This window comes from Bufo bufo, chromosome 11 (genome assembly GCF_905171765.1).
Source record: "Bufo bufo chromosome 11, aBufBuf1.1, whole genome shotgun sequence".
NCBI lineage: Eukaryota > Metazoa > Chordata > Amphibia > Anura > Bufonidae > Bufo > Bufo bufo.
In genome coordinates, this window is record NC_053399.1 from 181,223 (window position 1) to 197,548 (window position 16,326).

General features: G+C 46.8%; 1 protein-coding gene across 1 annotated transcript; it reads right to left on the reverse strand.

The window, feature by feature from the left end:
• Nucleotides 1-333: 333 nt before the first annotated feature.
• LOC120982185 (complexin-3-like) lies at nt 334-16,082 on the reverse strand. Its single transcript, XM_040412172.1, has 4 exons — nt 15,851-16,082; nt 12,141-12,316; nt 1,270-1,354; nt 334-1,198 (listed from the first exon to the last, which is right to left on the reverse strand). The coding sequence occupies exons 1-4, from the start codon at nt 15,860-15,862 to the stop codon at nt 1,016-1,018; spliced, it is 456 nt and encodes a 151-aa protein (XP_040268106.1). The 5' UTR covers nt 15,863-16,082; the 3' UTR covers nt 334-1,015.
• Between the last annotated feature and the right edge of the window lie 244 nt (nt 16,083-16,326).

Consider the following 16,326-nt stretch of genomic DNA (forward strand, 5'->3'; position numbering starts at 1 on the left):
AGTACAGGCCGGTGATGACTGTGATCAGTACTGAGCTGTAGACCCCGGTCAGTACAGGCTGGTGATGACTGTGATCAGGTTGGCTGCCCTGCACTTGGGGATCCTTTGGCTGGGGCAGCCTCCCCTGTTCAGTACTGGTGCTGTCCTCCCCAGACAGTGTATATTACAACCTAGCTGCACCCCCATGCTTGGGGCCCCACATCTTCCTGGCCCCTTGGATTTCCATCCAGGGAATTAAGTGTAACTCCTTCTTTGTTATTTTTTCTATGAAATGAATACACAGAGGAGTCAGGAGATCCTGTCATGTATTTACAGACATAGCTGCTCCCAAGAGCTTACAGTTTACAGGAACCAGGGGGAACAGGATGAGCAGTGCGGGAGGCCCCTTACAGTCCAGAGTAAGCAGGATCACCAGGATGAGCAGTGATGGAGGACCCTTACAGTCTAGGGGAAGCAGGATGAGCAGTGCGGGAGGCCCCTTACATTCTAGAGGAAGCTGGATGACCAGGATGAGCAGTAATGGTTGCCATCTAGAGGAAGCAGGGTGAGCAGTGCAGGAGGCCCCTTACAGTCTAGAGGAAGCAGGCTGACCAGGATGAGCAGTGCGGGAGGCCCCTTACAGTCTAGAGGAAGCAGGGTGACCAGGATGATCAGTGCGGGAGGCACCTTACAGGTTAGAGGAAGCAGGGTGACCAGGATGAGCAGTGCAGGAGGCCCCTTACAGTCTAGAGGAAGCAGGCTGACCAGGATGAGCAGTGCAGGAGGCCCCTTACAGTCTAGAGGAAGCAGGGTGACCAGGATGAGCAGTGCAGGAGGCCCCTTACAGTCTAGAGGAAGCAGGCTGACCAGGATGAGCAGTGCAGGAGGCCCCTTACAGTCTAGAGGAAGCAGGGTGACCAGGATGAGCAGTGCAGGAGGCCCCTTACAGTCTAGAGGAAGCAGGCTGACCAGGATGAGCAGTGCGGGAGCCCTCTCCAGCTAATGTCCAGTACAGTGTTATCGAGGCGTAGACTGGTCACAGGAGGAGGCAGCGGACCCCTGGCTGGGGTGGCCCCGCCGCAGTCTGGGTGCTGGTCCTCAGGTAGGTCAGCTTGTCCGCCATGTGGTGGCTCTGGTCCTGTCGCACGATGGTTCGCAGCTCCCGGGACAGGTGGACGTTGGTCCCTGCCGCTCTCACCTGCTCCTGGTCGTGGGCATTCTGCCAGAAGAGACATGACAAGTCAGTGTGGGCATGGCCTCATGTGGCCCCCACCGGGCCCCGGCACTCACTCTAGCCAGATGATACTTCTCCCGAAAGTGCTCCCTCATCAGAGCCCTCTCTGCTTTCTGCTGCGCATACATCGAGCTCCTCCTCCTGCGCCAGACAAAATGGCGGAACCAGCTGTAGATTATCACTGATTATAGACCTGACCGTACATTATATGCCTGACTGTACATTATAGACCTGACTGTACATTATATACCTGCCTGTACATTATAGACCTGACTGTACATTGCAGACCTGACTACACTATAGACCTGACTGTACATTGTAGACCTGACTGTACATTATATACCTGACTGTACATTGTAGACCTGACTGTACATTATAGACCTGACTGTACATTGTAGACCTGACTGTACACTATAGACCTGACTGTACATTATAGACCTGACTGTACACTATAGACCTAACTGTACATTATAGACCTGACTGTACACCTGACTGTACACTATAGACCTGACTGTACACTATAGACCTGACTACACTATAGACCTGACTGTACATTGTAGACCTGACTGTACATTATATACCTGACTGTAGACCTGACTGTACATTGTAGACCTGACTGTACACTATAGACCTGACTGTACACTATAGACCTGACTGTACACCTGACTGTACATTGTAGACCTGACTGTACACTATAGACCTGACTGTACATTGTAGACCTGACTGTACATTATATACCTGACTGTACACTGTAGACCTGACTGTACACTGTAGACCTGTCTGTACACTATAGACCTGACTGTACATTGTAGACCTGACTGTACATTATATACCTGACTGTACACCTGACTGTACATTGTAGACCTGACTGTACATTATAGACCTGACTGTACATTGTAGACCTGACTGTACACTATATACCTGACTGTACATTGTAGACCTGACTGTACATTATATACCTGACTGTACACCTGACTGTACATTGTAGACCTGACTGTACATTATAGACCTGACTGTACATTGTAGACCTGACTGTACACTATAGACCTGACTGTACATTATAGACCTGACTGTACACTATAGACCTAACTGTACATTATAGACCTGACTGTACATTATATACCTGACTGTACACCTGACTGTACATTGTAGACCTGACTGTACACTATAGACCTGACTGTACATTGTAGACCTGACTGTACACTATAGACCTGACTGTACATTATAGACCTGACTGTACACTATAGACCTGACTGTACATTATAGACCTGACTGTACACTATAGACCTAACTGTACATTATAGACCTGACTGTACACTATAGACCTGACTGTACACCTGACTGTACATTGTAGACCTGACTGTACACTATAGACCTGACTGTACATTGTAGACCTGACTGTACATTATATACCTGACTGTACACCTGACTGTACATTGTAGACCTGACTGTACACTATAGACCTGACTGTACATTGTAGACCTGACTGTACACTATAGACCTGACTGTACATTATAGACCTGACTGTACACTATAGACCTGACTGTACACTATAGACCTGACTATACTATAGACCTGACTGTACATTATAGACCTGACTGTACATTATATACCTGCCTGTACACCTGACTGTACATTGTAGACCTGACTGTACACCTGACTGTACATTGTAGACCTGACTGTACACTATATACCTGACTGTACATTGTAGACCTGACTGTACATTATATACCTGCCTGTACACCTGACTGTACATTGTAGACCTGACTGTACACCTGACTGTACATTGTAGACCTGACTGTACACCTGACTGTACATTATAGACCTGACTGTACATTATAGACCTGACTGTACATTATAGACCTGACTGTACATTGTAGACCTGACTGTACACTATAGACCTGACTGTACATTGTAGACCTGACTGTACACTATAGACCTAACTGTACATTATATACCTGACTGTACACTATAGACCTGACTGTACACTATAGACCTGACTGTACATTATAGACCTGACTGTACACCTGACTGTACACTATAGACCTGACTGTACACTATAGACCTGACTGTACATTGTAGACCTGACTGTACACTATAGACCTAACTGTACATGATATACCTGACTGTACATTATATACCTGACTGTACACCTGACTGTACATTATAGACCTGACTGTACATTATAGACCTGACTGTACACCTGACTGTACACTATAGACCTGACTGTACACTATATACCTGACTGTACACTATAGACCTGACTGTACATTGTAGACCTGACTGTACATTATAGACCTAACTGTACATTATATACCTGACTGTATACCTGACTGTACACTATAGACCTGACTGTACACTGTAGACCTGACTGTACACTATAGACCTAACTGTACATTATATACCTGACTGTACATTGTAGACCTGACTGTACACTATAGACCTGACTGTGCACTATAGACCTAACTGTACATTATATACCTGACTGTACACTATATACCTGACTGTACATTGTAGACCTGACTGTACACTATAGACCTGACTGTACAGTATATATTTGACTGTACACTGTAGACCTGACTGTATACTATAGACCTAACTGTACACTATATACCTGACTGTATACTATAGACCTGACTGTACACTATATACTGACTGTACATTGTAGACCTGACTGTACATTATAGACCTAACTGTATATTATATACTGACTGTACATTGTAGACCTGACTGTACACTATAGACCTGACTGTACATTGTAGACCTGACTGTACACTATAGACCTAACTGTACATTATATACCTGACTGTACATTATAGACCTAACTGTACATTATATGCCTGACTGTACACCTGACTGTACATTATATACCTGACTGTACACTATAGACCTGACTGTACATTGTAGACCTGACTGTACACTGTAGACCTGACTGTACACTATAGACCTGACTGTACATTATATACCTGACTGTACATTATATACCTGACTGTACATTGTAGACCTCACTGTACACTATAGACCTGACTGTACATTATACACCTGACTGTACACTATAGACCTGACTGTACATTATAGACCTGACTGTACACTATAGACCTGACTGTACATTGTAGACCTGACTGTACACTATAGACCTGACTGTACACCTGACTGTACATTGTAGACCTGACTGTACACTATAGACCTGACTGTACACTATAGACCTGACTGTACACTATAGACCTGACTGTACACTGTAGACCTGACTGTACACTATAGACCTGACTGTACATTGTAGACCTGACTGTACACTATAGACCTGACTGTACATTATAGACCTGACTGTACACTATAGACCTGACTACACTATAGACCTGACTGTACATTGTAGACCTGACTGTACATTATATACCTGACTGTACACCTGACTGTACATTGTAGACCTGACTGTACATTGTAGACCTGACTGTACACCTGACTGTACATTGTAGACCTGACTGTACATTATAGACCTGACTGTACATTGTAGACCTGACTGTACATTATAGACCTGACTGTACATTGTAGACCTGACTGTACACTATAGACCTGACTGTACATTGTAGACCTGACTGTACACTATAGACCTAACTGTACATTATATACCTGACTGTACACCTGACTGTACACTATAGACCTGACTGTACACTATAGACCTGACTGTACACTATAGACCTGACTGTACACCTGACTGTACACTATAGACCTGACTGTACACTATAGACCTGACTGTACATTGTAGACCTGACTGTACATTGTAGATCTGACTGTACACTATAGACCTAACTGTACATGATATACCTGACTGTACATTATATACCTGACTGTACACCTGACTGTACATTATAGACCTGACTGTACATTATAGACCTGACTGTACACCTGACTGTACACTATAGACCTGACTGTACACTATATACCTGACTGTACACTATAGACCTGACTGTACATTGTAGACCTGACTGTACATTATAGACCTAACTGTACATTATATACCTGACTGTATACCTGACTGTACACTATAGACCTAACTGTACATTATATACCTGACTGTACATTGTAGACCTGACTGTACACTATAGACCTGACTGTACACTATAGACCTAACTGTACATTATATACCTGACTGTACACTATATACCTGACTGTACAATGTAGACCTGACTGTACACTATAGACCTGACTGTACATTATATACCTGACTGTACACTATATACCTGACTGTACATTGTAGACCTGACTGTACACTATAGACCTGACTGTACATTATAGACCTAACTGTACATTATATACTGACTGTACATTGTAGACCTGACTGTACATTATAGACCTAACTGTACATTATATACTGACTGTACATTGTAGACCTGACTGTACACTATAGACCTGACTGTACATTATATACCTGACTGTATACCTGACTGTACAGTATATACCTGACTGTACAGTATATACCTGACTGTACATTGTAGACCTGACTGTACATTGTAGACCTGACTGTACATTATACACCTGACTGTACACTATAGACCTGACTGTATACTGTAGACCTGACTGTACACTATAGACCTGACTGTACATTGTAGACCTGACTGTACATTATATACCTGACTGTACATTGTAGACCTGACTGTACACTATAGACCTGACTGTACATTGTAGACCTGACTGTACATTATAGACCTGACTGTACATTGTAGACCTGACTGTACATTATATACCTGACTGTACACTATAGACCTGACTGTACATTATAGACCTAACTGTACATTATATACTGACTGTACATTGTAGACCTGACTGTACATTATAGACCTAACTGTACATTATATACTGACTGTACATTGTAGACCTGACTGTACACTATAGACCTGACTGTACATTGTAGACCTGACTGTACACTATAGACCTGACTGTACATTATATACCTGACTGTACATTATATACCTGACTGTATACCTGACTGTACACTATAGACCTAACTGTACACTATATACCTGACTGTACATTGTAGACCTGACTGTACACTATAGACCTGACTGTACATTGTAGACCTGACTGTACACTATAGACCTGACTGTACATTATATACCTGACTGTACATTATATACCTGACTGTATACCTGACTGTACACTATAGACCTAACTGTACACTATATACCTGACTGTACATTGTAGACCTGACTGTACACTATAGACCTGACTGTACACCTGACTGTACACTATAGACCTGAATGTACATTATAGACCTGACTGTACACCTGACTGTACACTATAGACCTGACTGTACATTGTAGACCTGACTGTACACTATAGACCTGACTGTACATTATAGACCTGACTGTACACTATAGACCTGACTGTACATTATATACCTGACTGTATACCTGACTGTACACTATAGACCTAACTGTACACTATATACCTGACTGTACATTATAGACCTGACTGTACACTATAGACCTGACTGTACACCTGACTGTACACTATAGACCTGAATGTACATTATAGACCTGACTGTACACCTGACTGTACACTATAGACCTGACTGTACACTATAGACCTGACTGTACATTGTAGACCTGACTGTACACTATAGACCTGACTGTACATTATAGACCTGACTGTACACTATAGACCTAACTGTACATTATAGACCTGACTGTACACCTGACTGTACATTATAGACCTGACTGTACACTATAGACCTGAATGTACATTATAGACCTGACTGTACACCTGACTGTACACTATAGACCTGACTGTACACTATAGACCTGACTGTACAGTATATACCTGACTGTACATTGTAGACCTGACTGTACATTGTAGACCTGACTGTACATTATACACCTGACTGTACACTATAGACCTGACTGTATACTGTAGACCTGACTGTACACTATAGACCTGACTGTACATTGTAGACCTGACTGTACATTATATACCTGACTGTATACCTGACTGTATTGTAGACCTGACTGTACATTATATACCTGACTGTACATTGTAGACCTGACTGTACACTATAGACCTGACTGTACAGTATATATTTGACTGTACACTGTAGACCTGACTGTACACTATAGACCTAACTGTACATTATATACCTGACTGTACATTATAGACCTGACTGTACATTGTAGACCTGACTGTACACTATAGACCTGACTGTACATTATAGACCTGACTGTACACTGTAGACCTGACTGTACATTGTAGACCTGACTGTACACTATAGACCTGACTGTACATTATAGACCTAACTGTACATTATATACTGACTATACATTGTAGACCTGACTGTACATTATAGACCTAACTGTACATTATATACTGACTGTACATTGTAGACCTGACTGTACACTATAGACCTGACTGTACATTGTAGACCTGACTGTACACTATAGACCTGACTGTACATTATATACCTGACTGTACATTATATACTGACTGTACACTATAGACCTAACTGTACACTATATACCTGACTGTACACTATAGACCTGACTGTACACTATAGACCTGACTGTACACTATAGACCTGACTGTACACTATAGACCTGACTGTACACCTGACTGTACACTATAGACCTGAATGTACATTGTAGACCTGACTGTACATTGTAGACCTGACTGTACACTATAGACCTGACTGTACATTATATACCTGACTGTATACCTGACTGTATTGTAGACCTGACTGTACACTATATACCTGACTGTACATTGTAGACCTGACTGTACATTATATACCTGACTGTGCACTATAGACCTAACTGTACATTATATACCTGACTGTACATTATAGACCTGACTGTACACTATAGACCTAACTGTACATTATAGACCTGACTGTACACCTGACTGTACACTATAGACCTGACTGTACACTATAGACCTGACTACACTATAGACCTGACTGTACATTATAGACCTAACTGTACATTATATACCTGACTGTATACCTGACTGTACATTGTAGACCTGACTGTACACTATAGACCCGACTGTACACTATAGACCTGACTGTACATTATATACCTGACTGTACATTGTAGACCTGACTGTACACTATAGACCTGACTGTACAGTATATATTTGACTGTACACTGTAGACCTGACTGTATACTATAGACCTAACTGTACACTATATACCTGACTGTATACTATAGACCTGACTGTACATTATAGACCTAACTGTACATTATATACTGACTGTACATTGTAGACCTGACTGTACACTATAGACCTGACTGTACATTGTAGACCTGACTGTACACTATAGACCTAACTGTACATTATATACCTGACTGTACATTATAAACCTGACTGTACATTATAGACCTAACTGTACATTATATGCCTGACTGTACACCTGACTGTACATTATAGACCTAACTGTACATTATATACTGACTGTACATTGTAGACCTGACTGTACACTATAGACCTGACTGTACATTGTAGACCTGACTGTACACTATAGACCTAACTGTACATTATATACCTGACTGTACATTATACACCTGACTGTACATTGTAGACCTGACTGTACACTATAGACCTGACTGTACATTGTAGACCTGACTGTACACTATAGACCTGACTGTACATTGTAGACCTGACTGTACACTATAGACCTAACTGTACAGTATACACCTGACTTTACATTATATGCCTGACTGTACATTATATACCTGACTGTACACTGTAGAGCTGACTGTATACTGTAGACCTGACTGTACACTGTAGACCTGACTGTACATTATACACCTGACTGTACACTATAGACCTGACTGTACACTATAGACCTAACTGTACATTACATACCTGACTGTACACTATAGACCTGACTGTACACTATAGACCTGACTGTACACTGTAGACCTGACTGTACACTATAGACCTAACTGTACATTATATACCTGACTGTACATTGTAGACCTAACTGTACATTATATACCTGACTGTATACCTGACTGTACACTATAGACCTGACTGTACACTGTAGACCTGACTGTACACTATAGACCTAACTGTACATTATATACCTGACTGTACATTGTAGACCTGACTGTACACTATAGACCTGAATGTACAGTATACACCTGACTTTACAGTATACGCCTGACTGTAAATTATATACCTGACTGTACATTGTAGACCTGACTGTACAGTATATATCTGACTGTACACTGTAGACCTGACTGTACATTGTATACCTGACTGTACATTATACACCTGACTGTACACTATAGACCTGACTGTACACTATAGACCTGACTGTACACTATAGACCTGACTGTACACTATAGACCTGACTGTACACTATAGACCTAACTGTACATTGTATACCTGACTGTACATTGTAGACCTGACTGTACAGTATACGCCTGACTGTACATTATATACCTGACTGTACAGTGTAGACCTGACTGTACACTGTAGACCTGACTGTACACTGTAGACCTGACTGTACACTATAGACCTGACTGTACATTGTATACCTGACTGTACACTGTAGACCTGACTGTATACTGTAGACCTAACTGTACATTGTAGACCTGACTGTACACTATAGACCTGACTGTACAGTATACGCCTGACTGTACATTATATAAGTGACTGTACAGTATATATCTGACTGTACATTGTAGACCTGACTGTACACTGTAGACCTGACTGTACATTATACACCTGACTGTACACTATAGACCTGACTGTACATTATATACCTGACTGTACACCTGACTGTACATTGTAGACCTGACTGTACACCTGACTGTACATTGTAGACCTGACTGTACACTATAGACCTGACTGTACATTGTATACCTGACTGTACACTGTAGACCTAACTGTACATTATATACCTGACTGTACATTGTAGACCTGACTGTACACTATAGACCTGACTGTACAGTATACGCCTGACTGTACACTGTAGACCTGACTGTACATTATACACCTGACTGTACACTATAGACCTGACTGTACACTGTAGACCTGACTGTACATTATATACCTGACTGTACATTGTAGACCTGACTGTACACTATAGACCTGACTGTACATTGTAGACCTGACTGTACATTATATACCTGACTGTACACTATAGACCTGACTGTACACTATAGACCTGACTGTACATTATATACTGACTGTACATTGTAGACCTGACTGTACATTATAGACCTGACTGTACATTGTAGACCTGACTGTACATTATATACCTGACTGTACACTATAGACCTGACTGTACACTATAGACCTGACTGTACACTATAGACCTAACTGTACACCTGACTGTACATTGTAGACCTGACTGTACACTATAGACCTGACTGTACATTGTAGACCTCACTGTACACTATAGACCTGACTGTACATTATATACCTGACTGTACATTGTACACCTGCAGGGCAGGCCCGCTTTTGCCATGAGGCGAGATGAGATCCTCGCCTCAGGCAGCATCTTGTGCTGGCTTTGAGGCAGCGGCACAGCCTGTGGCATTGTACTTTTCATTTTAGAAGATGCAATTCATCTTATAAAGGGAATATTCCGTTATGGAAGCGCTCACTAGTCTGCAGGAGGCGGGGGCATGAAATGCTGTGAGCGCTGTACTTACCCCTCCTCCTGCTCGCTCTTCTCAGGTCCCGCGCGGCTGTGTCTGACCTGAGGCTGCAAAACCAGGAGAGTGGCGGCGGAGCAGGAGAGGTAAGTTAATGTATTTATTTTACAGTCTGATCTGAGGTCTGATATGGGGGTCTGTAAGTCTAATGGGGGTCTTATATGGGGGTCTGGAGGTCTAATGGGGGTCTGGAGGTCTAATGGGGGTCTTATATGGGGGTCTGGAGGTCTAATGGGGGTCTGGCGATCTAATGGGGGTCTGATATGGGGCTCTGGAGGTCTGGTCTTAGGTCTGATATGGGCGTCTGGTATGGTGTTATGGGGGTCTGGAGGGCTCATGGGGGTCTGATATGGTGTTCTGGGGGTCTGTTCTGAGTTCTGATATGGGGGTCTGGAGGGCTAATGGGGGTCTGATATGGTGGTCTGGGGGTCTGGTCTGAATTCTGATATCGGGGTCTGGTTTGAGGTCTGAGAGATCTGATGGGGGTCTGGTCTGATACAGAGGGGGTTTGGTCTGAGATGGGGGGTTTCTGATATGGAGGTCTAATCGGGGTCTGACATAAGAGGTCTAAAGATGGCCTGGTCTGAGATGGGGTCTCATCTGAGGTTTCATATGGGGGTCTGATCAGAAAGGTAAGGGGGTATTTTTTGTACTGGCGCACTGTGAGGTACTAGTATTTTCAGGGGCACGGTTTCTGCAGTATAGTATTGGGGATGGCAGGATGGGATGTTGAGAAGGTGAGAGGATGATGGAAAAGTAGGAAAGTAAGATGTCTGTAGAGACGAGGTGCGGCTGAAAGAAGTCAGCATGGCGGTCTGCTCTGACAGGAGAAGAAGAGGACAGAGAACATCTACATCAGAGAGGAGAAGTCACTGGATGTAAGAGGTACATATGAGGCGCTGTCTTACCCTGGATGTTCTGTAGCGCTTTAGGTAATGTTTTTTTTTCCGTACGAGCGCTGCCTTCTCTGCTGTTTACCTCTTCACCACTGCAGCTGCTGCGACGAGCAGGTAAACAGCGCTGCCTTCTCTTTAAACAGCTGATTGGCGGGGGGCCGGGTGTCAGACCCCCACCGATCTGGAGGGAATGGGTTAGGTTGAGAATTTTGCATGTGGGTGATGTTTCAATTTTTACCTCAGGCAGCAGAAAGGCCAGGTGCTCCCCTGGCCACAAAGGGGGTAAGGGGGGGGGGGGGCGCCTTCACCTCAGGCAGCAGAAAAGCTAGAATTGGCCCTGCTACAGGGTATGGTGGAGATTGCCCCCGCTCTCACTTGTCTGGCTGCAGGACTCTGCAGTTCTGCTCCTCCAAACTCCATCTTCTCATGTTCACTCTGCACTCAGTCTGGGGCCACTTTTCTTGGGGGGGCCCTCCAGACGTACAGCAAGACATACTCTTCACTGGGCCCCCAAACAGCGTCCTAGTCACAGAGGTCATGATCACTGTTATCTGCAGAGGAGAAAATCACACAATGTGGAGGAGAGCTGATGACTACAAGAGGTGGAGGAGAGCTGATGACTACATGAGGAGGAGAGCTGATGACTACATGTGGAGGAGAGCTGACGACTACAAGATCGATGAGAAGGAGAGCCGGCGGCGACACGGTGAGGAGGAGAGCCGGCGGCGACACGGTGAGGAGGAGAGCCGGCGGCGACACGGTGAGGAGGAGAGCCGGCGGCGACACGGTGAGGAGGAGAGCCGGCGGCGACACGGTGAGGAGGAGAGCCGGCGGCGACACGGTGAGGAGGAGAGCCGGCGGCGACACGGTGAGGAGGAGAGCCGGCGGCGACACGGTGAGGAGGAGAGCCGGCGGCGACACGGTGAGGAGGAGAGCCGGCGGCGACACGGTGAGGAGGAGAGCCGGCGGCGACACGGTGAGGAGGAGAGCCGGCGGCGACACGGTGAGGAGGAGAGCCGGCGGCGACACGGTGAGGAGGAGAGCCGGCGGCGACACGGTGAGGAGGAGAGCCGGCGGCGACACGGTGAGGAGGAGAGCCGGCGGCGACACGGTGAGGAGGAGAGCCGGCGGCGACACGGTGAGGAGGAGAGCCGGCGGCTACACGGTGAGGAGGAGAGCCGGCGGCTACACGGTGAGGAGGAGAGCCGGCGGCTACACGGTGAGGAGGAGAGCCGGCGGCTACACGGTGAGGAGGAGAGCCGACGGCTACACGGTGAGGAGGAGAGCCGACGGCTACACGGTGAGGAGGAGAGCCGACGGCTACACGGTGAGGAGGAGAGCCGACGGCTACACGGTGAGGAGGAGAGCCGACGGCTACAAGATCGATGAGGAGGAGAGCCGACGGCTACAAGATCGATGAGGAGGAGAGCCGACGACGACACGATGAGGAGGAGAGCCGACGGCTACACGATGATGAAGAAAAGGAGATTTTTTGTGAAACTCACCTGTAAAATCTTTTTCTCGTCTTTTCCATTGGGGGACACAGACCATGGGTATAGCTTAGTCCACCACTAGGAGGAGACACTATGCAAATAAGAAAAAACAGCTCCTCCTCCACTGGCTATACCCCCATTCTCCAACAGGAGGACCTCAGTGCGTGCAAAAGCAGTAGGAGACCAAAAACTAAATATTAACAAAGAAAAACAGAACCGAGGAATACCATCATCGGGCCATTAACCATAAGATCCCGATAGAAATTAACCAACCCCTCCTGCAACAGACAAGAATGGGTGGGAGCTGTGTCCCCCAATGGAAAAGACGAGAAAAAGATTTTACAGGTGACTTTCACAAAAAATCTCCTTTTCTCGCCCATTCCATTGGGAGACACAGACCATGGGACGTCCTAGAGCAGTCCATGGGGTGGGAAGACCAGCACCACCAGAGGGAAACGTCCAACGGTTAAACAGGAACCACAGCCTGCAATACCTTGCGCCCGAGGGCAGCATCAGCCGAAGCCACAGAGTGCAGCTGGTAGAACTTTGTAAAGGTATGTAAGGACGACCAAGTGGCCGCCTTACAAAGCTGTGATGTAGAGACTTGAGTCACAGAGGTCATGATCACTGTTATCTACAGACCTGTGCCCGCCAGAGTGAAGATGGCTTTGGAAAGAGAGTCCAAACGTCTGCCAACAGAGTCCTGTAGGGAGGACCCGTCCAGGACCGGTATTGCCGTGTTCTTAGCCAATCTGGCCACCGGCGGGTCGACCTTAGGAGGAGAAGACCTCTGCTGCACGTTATCTGCCGGGAAAGGATAAAGAGTATCCATGCACCTTGTGGCAGAAAAACGGTGATTAGGGTGCTCCCAGGCCTTAGAAAGGACCTTGACGAACTGGCCATGAATGGGGAATGTGACTGCCTCTGGTTTCCTGGAATGGAAAAGGGGGAATTCCCGGCTACTAGTGGAAGGTGGTTCCCCCTGGATGTCAAAGGTGTCACGGCCCGCCGTGACCAAGTTTGCCACCATGGTGGAGAGCTTAGGCGAGGGTTCCAGCTCCGTGTCCTCGAATGAGCCGGACCGTTCCCCTTCAGACCTGTAGTCCGCGCGAGGAGGAGAGACTGGACACGCCTCCAGGCGAGGGGGAGAAGCAGAGTCATCCGAGGAGGGATGCTGCTGCGTACGCTGCCTCTTAACGGTCGAGCGTCCTCTGTGGGGGGGCATCGGGAGTTGGATTGGTGCTAACCTCAGGAACCGTGGCCGCCATGCGTTCCATAAAGGCCATGGCGGCGCGCGATACTTGGGCCAAGTCCGCGGCCGACCTAGATATGGCAGAGGCCCAGGAGGGCTCCGGAGGGGTGGAAGAGGGACTGGGCTGGTTTGGGGGAGGAAGATCCTGTCCGAGGCAAGGCAAGAGTCACAGGAGCCTGTAACCGATAGCGGCAAGCAGCAGACCTTACAGGATCCCAGTGGGGCCTGAGTTGCCGCCTTAAATTTTTTGGGGGCCCCGGGTCTAGGCATGATGGCGACAATCCCGGAGTCAGGGTCTCCTACTGTTTTCAGAACACTACTGTGACCAGTGAGGAGCTGGAGGAGCAGCCAAGGTGGAGAAGCGCTGAGGCAAAGCGGAAGCGCTGGAGCCGACGCGCTAGGCTCCGCCTCCCAGTCGCGTCACAGATCGCACAAAAACCTGCGCGCGCGGGAAATATGAAAAAGGCAGACCCTGGCTCCGAAATGCAGGGGTTAACAAGCCCTCCGAACAGAAACGGGGGGAACTGGAAAGGCGCCAGCATGGCGCAGAGTACAGCCACTACCCCAGGAAGGAATCCCTCCTCCCTCTCAACCCAGCAGACCCTGGACTACAGGTAAGCCTTAAGAAAACATGAGCACGGGGGAAGGGTTGCAGGAGAGCCATAAGTACTTATCTGCATCCTGCAGTCTTCACCCTCTGTACCGGACAAGCAGGGGTCACCTCTTCAGTCATCTGGCACAAGGAGTGGCAGTGATCTGGATAGAGGGCAGGACTAGGTGACCCCGGATCTGGTAGGCCACCGGAGCTGCAGGTCGAGCCCGGTTCCACTTATCTTCTGGGGGGGAGGTAGCCGGGGACGTCCATTCGACCCCGGCACTCGCTCCACTGAGAGACCAGGGACGCACCATGCGACCCTGCGTCCTCTATAGAGAGAGAAACAAACAGGAGCAGAACAAAACTACAGGGACAACCCTGCAGGAAGGTCACCTCCTTATCCGACACCAAGCTAAAACTGAGGTCCTCCTGTTGGAGCATGGGGGTATAGCCAGTGGGGGAGGAGCTGTTCTTTATTATTCGCATAGTGTCTCCTCCTAGTAATGGCCTCAGCTATACCCATGGTCTGTGTCCCCCAATGGAATGGGCGAGAAAAGATGACTACAGGATGAGGAGAGCTGAGGGGTGAGGGGAGACAGAGACCACCTCAGCACTTCTGTCCTCTCATTGACTACCCTAATCGTCTGTGGCTCTGTACAAGGAGCGCTCGTTCACATTACTTTGTGCTCCTGCATCAAGGCGGCCATATTCTCACGGCTCTCCTCTAAGAATAGTAAGGACTTACCTGAGCAGTCATAGTCCATGCTGTACCTGCGAGAGCAGCATGGTCCCGATAAAGCTTCCTTATAATCCTTTAAGTTGGGATGAGCGAGTCTCAATCCTTTTTTATCCCCAATGACAGCACTGGCAAAGGTTACTCCCCCGGCAGCCATGTGACCCCCGTCCATAACCAGCCTGTGGGGGGGGCTCCATATACTGCTCTGTTACCGGTCAGGCTGTGGGTAGTATTATACTATGGGGGGGGGGGTGACATCTCTGGCAGCCATGTGACCCCCGTCCATAACCAGCCTGTGGGGGGGGGGGGCTCCATATACTGCTCTGTTACCGGTCAGGCTGTGGGTAGTATTATACTATGGGGGGGGGGGGGGGGGGGTGACATCTCTGGCAGTCATGTGACCCCCGTCCATAACCAGCCTGTGGGGGGGGCTCCATATACTGCTCTGTTACCGGTCAGGCTGTGGGTAGTATTATACTATGGGG

Bases quoted from the DNA above. Each gene is read 5' to 3' on its own strand.
- LOC120982185 (XM_040412172.1), bottom strand. The intron at 1,355-12,140 runs GTGAGAGCGGGG...TGTCTGGCGCAG, and splicing joins AGAGTCCTGCAGCCAGACAA to GAGGAGGAGCTCGATGTATG. The intron at 1,199-1,269 runs GTGAGTGCCGGG...CTCTTCTGGCAG, and splicing joins AGAAGTATCATCTGGCTAGA to AATGCCCACGACCAGGAGCA.